This window comes from Quercus robur, chromosome 8 (assembly GCF_932294415.1).
Source record: "Quercus robur chromosome 8, dhQueRobu3.1, whole genome shotgun sequence".
Classification (NCBI taxonomy): Eukaryota; Viridiplantae; Streptophyta; class Magnoliopsida; order Fagales; family Fagaceae; genus Quercus; species Quercus robur.
In genome coordinates, this window is record NC_065541.1 from 53,465,158 (window position 1) to 53,478,113 (window position 12,956).

General features: G+C 34.6%; 3 protein-coding genes across 3 annotated transcripts; all 3 read left to right on the top strand.

Annotated features, from left to right (window-relative positions):
* Window positions 1-1,367: 1,367 nt before the first annotated feature.
* Window positions 1,368-3,798, top strand: LOC126697015 (putative RING-H2 finger protein ATL69). Its single transcript, XM_050393814.1, has 3 exons — window positions 1,368-2,182; window positions 2,887-2,984; window positions 3,199-3,798. The coding sequence occupies exons 1-3, from the start codon at window positions 2,027-2,029 to the stop codon at window positions 3,551-3,553; spliced, it is 609 nt and encodes a 202-aa protein (XP_050249771.1). The 5' UTR covers window positions 1,368-2,026; the 3' UTR covers window positions 3,554-3,798.
* A 1,094-nt stretch (window positions 3,799-4,892) lies between these two features.
* Window positions 4,893-9,582, top strand: LOC126697016 (protein-ribulosamine 3-kinase, chloroplastic). Its single transcript, XM_050393815.1, has 9 exons — window positions 4,893-5,180; window positions 6,004-6,157; window positions 6,256-6,346; window positions 6,453-6,527; window positions 6,603-6,691; window positions 6,858-6,976; window positions 7,908-8,048; window positions 8,951-9,027; window positions 9,346-9,582. Exons 1-9 carry the CDS (start codon window positions 5,084-5,086, stop codon window positions 9,490-9,492), a joined length of 990 nt encoding a protein of 329 aa, XP_050249772.1. The 5' UTR covers window positions 4,893-5,083; the 3' UTR covers window positions 9,493-9,582.
* A 2,144-nt stretch (window positions 9,583-11,726) lies between these two features.
* LOC126697018 (uncharacterized) lies at window positions 11,727-12,950 on the top strand. Its single transcript, XM_050393818.1, has one exon. It carries the CDS (start codon window positions 11,982-11,984, stop codon window positions 12,528-12,530), a length of 549 nt encoding a protein of 182 aa, XP_050249775.1. The 5' UTR covers window positions 11,727-11,981; the 3' UTR covers window positions 12,531-12,950.
* The last annotated feature ends 6 nt before the right edge of the window (window positions 12,951-12,956 follow it).

The following is a 12,956-nucleotide window of genomic DNA, read 5'->3' on the forward strand; positions in this document are numbered from 1 at the left end:
TTCCACATAGATAGACTGTTTTTTCTCTATTATTCACAATTCGTGACAAAAGTTATAATTTTTTTCGTGTTACTAAGTGTGGGTTTGGATACTAATGAAAAATTAAAATTATTTTACTATTTAGCTTATTTTTGTTACTATTCATGAACCCACTGTACTTTTTGATTATATTTATAGGCTATGCTTTACTATTTTAACTAATTTTTACCTTTATTTACAGTATTTTTAGAAATAAATTTTCAATTTCAAGAAAATAAACTTATTTAAATAGAGCCTAAATTTTTTTCATAATAATTGAGGTTAGTGCCGTACATCATACGAAAGAGAAAAAATTCTAATGCGCGTGGCGAGTCTTGATTTGAGCACAGCTACAACGTTTGGCACACGCACACGTGGTCGAGGTGGGTGACTTGGATTAAATTCTGCATAGTGGAACATGTGCCTTGTCAGACTTCAAAAGTCTTCCTCCCCCCATGTTTTGGTTTTGATTTATGCATATACTACGAAAAGACACCCCAAAAAGAATTTTGAGAGAAAAAAAGTAGAGCAAGAATCACGACTTGTGAAGGACTTACTCAAGATTCCACCTTTTGGACCAAGGCATTCCCATTTCAACTAAACAATATTTCAATATACTCAACAAAGTTTTACAATTGATTGGTTTTTGATTGTACAAGTGAAAATGATGATAGAGATGACCCATAGGAAGTGAGAAAATTTGTATACACAATACTTAAACAAATAGAGAATTGATGTGAAAGTGATAGAAAAATTATAGTGGATCATATTAGATATGTGACAAAAATTATAATATGAAGGTTGTTGTAGCATAATTGGGGTGAGTTTAGCATCACTATTTAGTATTGGCTTTTAACTTTTATGTTTAATTTTTTAAACATTGTCAACAGGGACTTGACTCAGTTGGTAAGATTCAGACGCTTCGTTTAACTCATCTAGGTTCGAGTCCTGCTGTCAGCAGGAGTCTATTTGTGGGCATCCAGATGAGTTGGCTGAGCCTGTCCAACTTTAGCACCCTGTCCAGGAGCTAGCATAACCTAGCGAACTCCTTGTTTTTTTAACCAAAAAAAAAAAATTTAAACATCATTTTTTAAAGATATTTTAGTATACTCTCAACAAAAAAAATTAGATATATTGTTTCTAAACAGCTATGGATACTTAGTATATTGCGAATCGTTTTTTTGAAAACCTTTGTATACTGCGAATCTAAACCTTACATTCCTTCAAATTAAAAAAAAAAAAAAAAAACCGTAGCAAAATTTCTTGTCAAATAATTGAAGTAATTTCACGTAACTCTACTAGTCTTATCCAGTTATCTATATGTAGCATTTAAGCAAGATTGGGAAACAGCCAGAGCTGCAAAAAGCGAATCGGGCATGAGATTCTCTACCTTAAAAACACACACACTCAACGACACATACACTCTTACACTCATAGGAATCTCCCAGAATCCACTTTTTACCGTTGAGTTCATTTGCCGCCAAAACTAACAAGCATCTTCAACCGTCTGATCATAATAAAAAACCTCTCTTAAATTCTGTGGGGGGCCCTTTCACTTTGTGGGACCCTTCACCGAATACGATTCCACCCCAATTCCAATGGGCTAGGGAAGAGAAGAGAGGAGAAGAGAGTGAACGGTCTTCGTTCCATCCTCATTTCTCACTTCTCTCATCCCCACCAACACAAAAGCTCAAAGGTCCCAACTCACCCCTCAAGTCTTCTTTGACAGCTTTGAGTCCATCGAAAGCAATTCTGATTCTAAGAAGGGGTAGTTTTTGTATTTTTTTGTGAATCTTGCTTTCAAAACTTGCTCTTTCTTGGAAATTCCTTATCTGGGTCTTCGTCAAAACTTCACTTCCTGTCAGTTTAGTCGCCAAAAAGAAAAAAAAGGAAAAAAAAAAAAGTTTTCATCTTGTTTTGCCTGTTGGAGTTGTTGCTGTTTTTCCATCTTGGTTTTTGCTTGTGGACTTTGTGTGGTTTTTTTTTGAGAATTGGGAAGTTGGAGTTAATGGGTACAGGTATGAATTTGATTACCACTATTATTGGGTTTGGGATGAGTGCAACATTTATTGTATTTGTCTGCACAAGAATAATCTGTGGGAGGCTCCGCAGGGTCGAATCGAGACCCATGTTCGAGATTGAATCAAGGATTGATCTTGAACAGGTATCATACTATACTTTAGCTCTTTATGCCTTCATTTTTTTGGTAGGTACCTTGTAAGAATAGCGGATTTGGGAATTTGACTATTTGTCTCAATTTTTGTGTCTACACTAAGTGTTGTAGTGAATCGTGCTTGACGTGTTTTAGTTAGTATACACGCTTTATGTAAAGTGTAGTGACTAAGATCAATCTGCAACTTTGTACCTTAATAGCTTTGTGGATATGTCCTTCAGTTCATGTTTCTATTATGTTCTGATTCTTATGTCAATTTCACGATTGCTTGGACGCAATTGCGCAGTGAAGTATTGAAGAAGTGAATTTTAAAAAATTAATAATTAGTACTAGTACAGTGTAAAAGGGAGTGATAAACACATTAGCTGAAAGAGAAAGATAACAACAAAATCTGGGGGAGATTTGGGAGCATCTCATGTAATCTTGTTTATTCACCTGTCATAGTTACTTGTAAAGATAGTTTTCTTGTTAATTATTGACTGAATGTTCTTCACAACATTGACAAGAATAAAGAAAATACCAACTACTGTTGGTGAACCTTAAGCCTGTATTTTTTTCTTCCCACTCACAAATTGAGTGACTTAATAGGACTAATTCATAAGAAAGTTGCACTTTCCTTCGTATTCCTTTCAATGTGATTGTATTGTAGTTGAGGTTGGAGCATTGGTTTTTAAATTTTCACTATTTGCTGACAGCCAGAGCCTCGGGCTGGTGGCCTTGAACAAGGTTTGGTTGCTGCAATCCCTACAATGAAGTTCAACCGTGAGGCTTTCAGTTCTATGGAAGATCCACAGTAAGTTTAGCTGCCAATATTTGTGGTCATTAAATAAGAACTTATTCACCTCAACATTCATGTGTTAATTTTTGGTAATATTCATTGAAGAGACTTTTGTTTCTCTTTTAGCCTCTTCAACATTTAGGAACTTCTTGTTTTTTCAGTGTAAGTGATTGGTGTTTAGTCCTCTTTGATATAGATAAAGTTGAGGTTAGTCCATTTGCTCCTGCAGGTGCTCAATATGTTTGGCGGAGTACCAAGAGAAAGAAGTATTACGAATAATGCCAAAATGCGGCCACACTTTTCATCTCTCTTGCATTGATGTGTGGCTAAGAAGGCAGTCCACGTGTCCTGTCTGTCGTCTACCTTTACAAGATTCTATTAGACCGAAACCTATGAGGCCACTTATGTTTGATATAACTCAGCCTTTTGATAATTCTGAGGTCTCTATGGACCATTTTGAGCAATGGCTGCTACCAGGCCCTCATCGTTCAGGAGGGAATGTAAGTAATCAAGCACATGTTGTGTCTGTTCCTGTGAATCCTCCAGAACCAACAGTTTCTGGAGAAGAAGAAAGAAGACAATGAAATCAACTAAAATTTATTCTGCTCCAAAGCATTACATGTCTCTTCTTCTACCAAGCCATGTTTTTATGTATATTCAATGAGTGAACAACTTTTAGGTTTTGAGGCATTGAAATTAACAGTGGGCAGGATATATCTTATTGGAGATTTTGTATTTCTGAATGTACAGACTCAATTGTTTGGACCTGTTGTAACAAAATCCTCAAAATTCTAGGAGTATCATAATGAAGTTTAGTTGATGTTTGGCATTCTCACTTTCTTATTCATAACTTTATTAATTAAAACTTCTGAATTAATAAGTAAATAAGCGTTCTATATCCAAATTTTGGTGGCTTACAAAAAGAAGAGTGAAGCTTCCTGAATTATTCTGCACAATGCATAATATATGACAGTATATGGTACTCTATTGTGGAATGCATTTAGCACAGTCTCAGATTCATTTTTCTAATTGATCATGGAATTCTTTCCAAATCTCGCAATTACTAACAACTTCCTGAGTTGCCGATTAAATTCCAAACCTTGAATTTTTAGCTACAGTAGCACTAAAGTGACAACATTCTTGCATGGCACTCTTTGAGAAGCAAAGAATAATAAAAAATTTTAGAGAATGCAATTCAGGATAGTTCTTTGACTATAGATCTTTCACATGTTCAAGTGTTTTCCAAGAATAACATGGATCAGTGAATGTGTCTTCAATTACTTGGAATTGTAAATTATGGAGGTCACTTTGAAAAGAATGAAAATCCTCACAGAAACAAAAGGCTCTTCCCTATTCAAATATGTAAGGTGATATTATACCAATTACAATTTATTATTTCAATTAATTATGAAAAAAAAAAAGCTATGCCCTTAATATCAAAGAAATTAATTTACTTACACAAACTGTGAAAGTTTAAACATTTTTTTTAGATAAGATAGGATTTGAAACTTGTAGTATTCATTTCAAAATAATTATTCTTTAGCATTAGATCAAGACACTAGTTGCTTTTCTTTTTTATGTTTATTCTTATTCGACAATAAAAGAGTTTACCACTCAAATCATGTTAACCTTAGTATTCATGTTTTGGTTTTTATTTTTTTCCCCTAATTTTGTTATTTTGTAGGTTAGTTTTTGGTATTTTACGTAAGTATGCATAGAGTTAGTTTCGATCTATGATATCCGCTTTTAATAATTGTTTTTTATCTTCAAACTAAGACACTGATTGATTTTTTGGTGTAGGAGAGATCGAACCATGTATTTTTTATTTGATGACAATAAATTTTACAACTTTACAAGATCAACTAACTAGAACCACATAATATGTTTGTTATATATGTGCTCTACACTTGGACTTGATCATGGCAATAGTTCTGGTTAAAAGGCATAGAATAGAAGGGACTCTCAATCACCTTGTACACATCGTTATCTTCTCCCCCACAGGAAAAAAAGCCCAGTGGCAGTAACCAATTAACCAAAAGAAACGGGCTTGCCACCGAATTAAGTGGTGGACTAGCTTGTAAAAGGCATTTTTGGAGTGAAAGGGAGAAGAGATAATGGTGGCACACGTGGGACTCATCTCTCTCACCTCATGCTTCTCTCCTCTCTCTCGTCTTCCTCGCCTCTCCTCCACCAAGCACAAACCATTTGCCAGTACGTACACGTATCAAAATTACCAAGTTTACCATATCTAATATGTGTATGCACTGAATTTTAGTTGTCTGTCACTGATTGGAGCTTTAATGGAGTCAATATATGAGCTTTATGACACTACCCATCGTTTGTTTGTTTGCTGCGTGTGTAAATATATGGGCATTTTGTTAAGGAATTTTTTTTTTTTTTGGTGATATCGAATTACTTTGTTATTGTTGTTGTTGTTGTTAGAGGTTTAAGAAATTACCCATCATTGATTTTTGATGAATTTCTTGAGTTTCTAGCTATCTGTTTGTATTGGGATACTACTTTGTTGTTTTAGCTAATAAAAATTTGGACTTGATTTTTGATGGTGCAAATTCATATTATTTCTCTAAATGCTTCTTGATACCTATTAGTCCTGCGGTGAAGGCAATTAATGGGTTTCTGGATGTTTTCCTCCTCCCAGTCCTTTCTTTTTATGGTTTTTTGCTGTGATGGAGCAACCTATGGGTATTAAGAGATTTCCCATCACTGATTTGTGGCTACCATGAAGTGCTTTTGCACTTAATAGTGACTGATTGTGAGCAGCAGTGGAGGCAATAATATTTTAGTTGGTCTTGGGTCATTGATTTGGTGATATGATGACTTAAACTTAAATTCTAAATGTGGTATTTTTTCAATTTGAGCTGTAATAAAGCTGATTTATTGGGTTTTGGATAATAAGAGAGCTTACTCATTTAAATGAAACTATTAAGCTGTGTTCCTGTTCCACAAAATTTTGCTGAGGGAACCTATGTTTTAACTGTGCTGGTTAAATTAATCAGTGTTAGTTGTTTGGCAGTGGCTGCGATGAATGAAGATCCAGTCCGTCAGTGGATTCTGTCAGAAGGAAAGGCAACTAAGATAACAAATATCAGTCCCGTAGGCGGTGGTTGCATTAATCTTGCTAATTGTTATGACACTGATGCAGGTTCTTTCTTTGTGAAAACAAACAGGTAGATGGATATGGTAAATTTCATATTCTGATGATTCAAATCCTTTTAAATCCATGTCAAAGTATCAAATACATTATGATTTTCAAACACTGGATCAGGAGTATTGGACCTTCAATGTTTGAGGGAGAGGCTCTTGGTTTAGGTGCTATGTATGAAACCGGATCAATCCGTGTGCCTAAGCCATTTAAGGTCTGCAACGTTAATTTTTTGTATATATACCAAATTGTTTGTTATTCCAACTTAAGCCCATTATTTGGCAATACAGCTTAAGTGAGCCTGTTGCTAAGCATTGTAGGTTGGACCCCTTCCTACGGGTGGTTCCTACATTATCATGGAATTCATTGAATTTGGTTCTTCCAGAGGAAATCAGGTGAGACTGGAATTGTGAATATGGTGTGGGTTGTAACAACTTATTTTTGAATTTTAACCATTTGTTAATTCTCAGTCTGTTCTAGGGAGAAAACTTGCTGAAATGCATAAAGCTGGAAAATCTGAGAAAGGCTTTGGTTTTGATGTTAATAACACCATTGGCAGGTACAGTATCTGGATTTTTGAAATATGGATCTCATCTCCTCTCTCTCTCTCTCTCTCTCTCTCACACACACACACACACATGCACATGCGCACACATTTACAATTCTTTGGCATTTATAAAATAATACTGATTGCTTTCTAATAAGATCATGTATATTCCTTGTAGTACTCCACAAATGAACACTTGGTCATCAGATTGGATTCGGTTTTATGGGGAGCATAGATTGGGTTACCAGTTGAAGTTGGCACTAGACCAGTATGGTGATAGTACCATTTATGAAAAAGGTTATCTAGCATTTGAAATAATATTTATTCCCATCAAATTATTATGATTCTAGATCATAGTTTGTTAAATACTTGTAGATACATCAATTAAAGATAATTTAGTCAATCAATTTAACTCAAACAAAAGTATAATAACTATATGACATGCCATACTCCCTTTTCTGGTTCTGTGATTGATATGTTGGAAACTTTTTCCTATTCGAAATAACAGTCCCATGGAATTGTTACATGCCTTTTTCTTTGTCTTTACTGTTGCATTTATAATTGAAATCCAACCACAAGATAGTTGTGGGATATTAAAGTTCCCCTTTTATACTTGAAGTGTGTGCAGTGTGCTATAAAAGTATATCCCATGGGAAACATAAGTATCTAAATGAAGTGTGTGCAGTGTGCTATCCAAATAAGGAGTATTTTAAGATAATATCTGACTACAATATCATTTGAAGCTTACAAGATATGGTTTGAATTAAGTCTGTCTAAAATATAAATCCTTTGTCCCATTTTTTGTGTTCCACTTTATTTGTGGTATGCCATGTGTCTGATTTTTTTTCCATTTTAAACTTTAGTTATTTTACAAGAAAGTAAAAAGAATACATGGCAAGTTGTGATTGGTGGAGTATAAAGTGGCAAACAAAAAATTGGGAAAAAGGATTTGTATTCGTCAGACTATATATTTATATTTCAGAGATTGTTGCTCTATGGCAGTGCAGGGTCCTCAGAGCTGATGAGACAGAATTTAGAACTTCAATTACCTAAATGCCTACTTTTTCATGATAATCTTTTTAAAATATGTTGTAGGGTTATACCATCATACCCCCTTCCCCCTCCACCCAAAAACAAAAGAGAGTTGCTATCATTAGCTTTTGCCAATTCACTGAAGATTTCTGGAAATGATGTATGGCATATGATATATATTCATCATTTTAAGCAGGACAAAGACTGGTGAAGAGTCTGGGACCTCTCTTTGACAATGTGGTGATAGAGCCATGCTTGCTACATGGAGACCTGTGGAGTGGAAATATCAGCTCTGATAAAAATGGCGAGCCTGTTATACTTGACCCAGCATGTTACTGTAAGTCCAAGATAGTTAAGATATATTGTGCCAGGAGGCCCAGGGCAAATCATTTTGAGATTAAAAACTAAAAAGTGTTACTTTTAAGCATTGAAAATTAAGCTTTGCTTGTAGTTCTGTGAAGCTGATTTCTTAATCTTTTCTCTGAAGTTAGCTTCTGATATTAATTGCTTGTGACGTGGAATCCTAGGATGGACATATTCTGCCTGAGTGCACGAAGTGAGGAAAACAAGAATATCTTGGCATGTTTTAATTATTTCAAATCTTCATAGAGAGAGGAAAAAGAAAAAGAAAAAGAAAGAAGCAACCAAAGCTTCTTCAGAATAGTGCCTCTTTTTCATTGAAACACATAAAGTTATTAACATACTACTTTGTCAAACCTTAGCAGTTACTGTAGAAATAACCAGACAGCCAAAGATATTAAAGGAGGCTTCCTTACTGTAATTTAGATGAGAGTGACTTAGATGGATAGACGAACTTCCATGTATCTACTGACGATTGTCTTTAGAGAATATGGAGAGATGGCAGTTGAGGACGTGTCCAGAATAATGGTTGTGTTTTTTTGGATAATAGTGAAGTTTAGATTAGAAATCAACATGTTGTTACTGAGCTGTTTAAGCAAGAAGACTTATTTTGTCCCTAAAAAAAGGTTATGCTCACATGTGAATAAAACAACCAAAATAACAGAACATATGGGAATTATTCAGAGTTTTGAAATCACACTCTAAAAATGCACATGGTTTGTACTGTCTACCAATAAAAGTTGCAAGGGATGTAATAGTATATTTTTGCATTTGACTAGGATTTTAAGTTTTTGCTTTTTCATCCCCTCGATCGTGTTATGGAAATTGATAATTTAAAGCACTACATGCAATGACACTGTTAATTAACTTTTTGTACAGATGGACATAATGAGGCAGAGTTTGGAATGTCGTGGTGTGCTGGATTTGGAGGAGCATTCTATAATGCTTATTTTGAGGTAATATCATCTGCTAACAGATAATCCAAAGAATTTCAGTAGCTTGCATAGGCATATCATCTGAACATAACCCTATTGTTAATTGCTTAAAACCTAGACTTGAACCATATTTATTATTATTACAAAATAAACTAGATCATATTCTTAACAAGTTTTCTGGAGGAAAACTGACTAACCCAACCTCAAGCTGATTTGCACTTGTATTTTGAATGTGTCAATCAATCTGAAACTTCTCTGTATTTCCTTTTAAGCACTAGGTTCTCAATATCTACATTGATATTAACAGTTATCTTTTGCTAAATTGTATGCCTTCTTCAGGTGATGCCCAAACAGCCAGGCTTTGAGAAGAGGAGAGATCTTTATATGTTGTATCATTATTTGAATCATTACAATCTCTTTGGTTCTGGCTACCGGTCATCTGCCATGTCTATAATTGATGACTATCTAAGAATGTTAAATGCTTAGCATTTGGTCTAAAATGATTATCATGTTTATACACAACAAAGTTAACTCTGCCTGTATATTTTGCTGCTTTGGCCTCAGTAGTTTTTTTCATTGGCACTTGCAATTTTTTCTTTGTTAAATGAAATGGTACATCAAAGTGATATCAGCACTACTGTTTTCTTGGAACTAAAAGAAGAAGAAGATATTAACAAACAAGTTGCAGACATTCTTTTTGAGTAGCTTCAGTTTGAATTTCTTCATTAGGTATGATCTCTCAGAAGTCAGAAGATGGAAAAAGGAGGTGATGTTTTCTTACAAAGGTGAAGCAACACACAAAATATGTTCCTTTAGGCTCTGTTTGGGAGTTCATAAGGGAATGAAATGGAATGGAATAAAATTATCATAAGGGAATAGAAAAGAATGGAAAAGAATTAAATAACTTTGATTGGATGTTTTAAAATAAAGGAATGGAAATGAATGAAAATGAATGGAATGTAAGTAATCTTGTTTGGGAGCAACATTGAGGGAATAGAATGAAATCATTTTATGACAATATTACTATTAGACTCATATTTTAAAATAAATGGTTGAATATATAGAGGTATTTTGGGAGTTTTAGTAAAAAAAATCATTAAATCTAATTCTATTCTCTTTCATTCCTCCCAATTTCGAGGAGAATGAAAATTTGAGATTTTAAGGGAATAGAGAGGAATGAATGTTCCTTCCTGCTCATTCCATTCACTCTCACTCTCACTCTCACTTAAACTCTCAAGTAAGGGAATGAGCTTTACATTCCCTCTATTAAAACTCCCAAACAAGAATGAAAGAATATTTTAAAATTATTCTTTTCATTCATTTACATTCCATTTCTTCCAAACGAGGCCTTAGGTAATGACACCCTTTCTAAATTGCAGGAAGTCAGACAAATGATAGAAAGTTCGGTGTGTATTTAATGCATTAAAAAAGTGCTCTTGTTACTCATCTCTAGATTAAAAAAGCAATAACTTCTGAAGATATTTCTGTAGGTTGTTGATGTGATGGTAGGATTTTATGAGAAAATCATATTACTCAACCATGTATGAATTTCAGGTATAACAATTTCATGAAAACCAATGGGATAAGATTCCCTTAAAAAAAAAAATTTTTGAGAGAAAGATTAAATAAGTGTCATATATTGCAGGAAAATTATTGAATACTTTGAAAATACCTTAAATCTGTATTCTTCCCTTTCACATGAATTGTAGATCCCACTATAAATTTAATTAGTGGAATCTACATTTATGTGAGAGGGGGGTACGCATTTATGGTACTCTAGAAGTACTCAATAATTACCTTGTATTGCACATCCGACTAAAAATGAGAGGGAATTGAATGATTTAATTGGATAGAGTCATTTCTTAAAACGAAATTAGATTTGGCTTGTCATTATAGTCTTTAAAATTTGTAATTTAAGGTGCATATTGTAAATAGTCTCATAGTTTGGATTAGATAGGTTTCCTTCTCCTTGCTAGGAATGCAAGAATTCTTTTGTAATTTTGTTGAGCAACCACATCATCCATGTGTAAAGGAATAAAAATCAATTATCCTAAAGTGGATGTTTCCCTCTATACTCTATCAACGGTTGTTGATTACATGTTTATTTTTTAACTCCTCCTTTATGTCCACAATATTTTTACAACAAATACTAAGCGGAGGGTTGTTACAAATTGTTATAAGTGGGCAAAAAAATAATTTAAATGTTGGATTAACAATTTACTCTTTAGAATTTGTTGTGTAAGTGTTATAAAAATGTTATGGATGTAATACTTTTCCAAAAAAAAATACCTCACAAAACCATACACAGCAATTTTTTTTTTTGGATTAACGTTGATTAAGTTTAAATAATGTTTAATACTCTAATGAGACATGAAATAAATTTAAATGAAAATTCCCACTCTCTCAATTACTGAATTAGAAAAAGAAAAATTGTTTGTCTTGTTCTTAATTTCTTATCTTATTTGTTTCTCAAAAAAAAAAAAAAAAAAAATTCTTATCTTATTTCTGTTTTGGTTGCAGAGTGAATACCCTTTCTTATTCGACTTACTATCCTATAAAAAAAATGAACTTTCTAGAACATAAATGAGAGTGATTTTTTATTTATTTATTTATTATTATTATTAGGTGATCAAGGAATAAAAAATATAAATAAAGACGGATACCATATGAGTTCATGAAAAGCCTGAGTGAGCCCAAGAAACAGTAAGCCCATAACATCACATCAACTAAAGAATTAAGAATTTACAACAGAACAGAACTCACCCCACCTGCACTGCACTTCCCAGTTCCCCTTACTTAACCTGTTACCAGACCAGTTTCGCATCCTCAGAAAGAACTCTCCATCAGCAAAGAAGTTTCTAGAAAGAAGAACAATAAAAAAACAAAACACACAGGAAAAAAAACAGAGAGAAGAAACTCTGCACACACACACACAGTGAGAGACAGAGGAAAAAAGAATCAAAGATCATTAAATCATGGAAGGCATGGCAGAGGCAGCAGCTGTACCACCAGCACCATTGCAAGAGCTGGTACTGACTCTGGAGCAAGCCACCCACATGGCCAAACAGCTCCCCGCCACCGCTGACCCCACCCACCTCCTCCAAATTTACACCTCTCTCCACCAAGCCCACCACCACCTCTCTAACTTTCTCTCCAAAACCCATCAACAACAATTCCCTCCTCCTCCTCCTCTCCCTTCTCTGCTGCCTCTGCCACACGCTGCCGCCGAGAACTCCGTCTCCTCCACAACCGGCGGTGCTGACACTGACCCAATGCAACTAGCGGATGATGATGGGGAAGATACTGAAGGGAATTCGAAGGGCATAATTGAAAAAGTTGAGGAGAAGATGAGGGATTGCTTTATTAAGAATAAGCGGCCAAAGCGGCCGCTTTCGCCTTCGGCGGCCACGATGGCGGAGGAGAGAAGGCTTTATGATGATGGGTTTGGTAGGAGTGTAAAGGGTTTTGATCCTTATGCCACGAGGTTGAGGGCTTTGGACCTTGTGTACCAGTTTCATGGGTGAAGATGAAGAAACAGAGCAAAACAGAGGAATTCAACTTTTGGGCAACATGTTATTTTATTTTTAAATTAAATGTAGCTCAAATTTTTGTTTTTTGGTTTCTGGTACGGAAGGATATGGATTTTGGTGGAATAAAAATGGAGTAGAAGATCGGGATACTGGAATTATGGGTCTTTGTGGATTCAGTCCTTCAGGAACATGTGGATGTGGGTCAACTCTCAACTTTTTCTAGTGAACCCTAATTTTAGGATTTTGTAATTAATTCATTTTGGTTTTCTTTTCTCTCCGCCATTGTGTTTGGAATATGAGTGAGCAAGATGGCGAAATTTTTTTTTCTTCATGAACTTCAGTTGGGATTTAACTCCTTGATGGTTTGCTGATTCTTTACAACAGAGAATGAAACAGAACTGGTTCTTTTGTTTTTTCTGG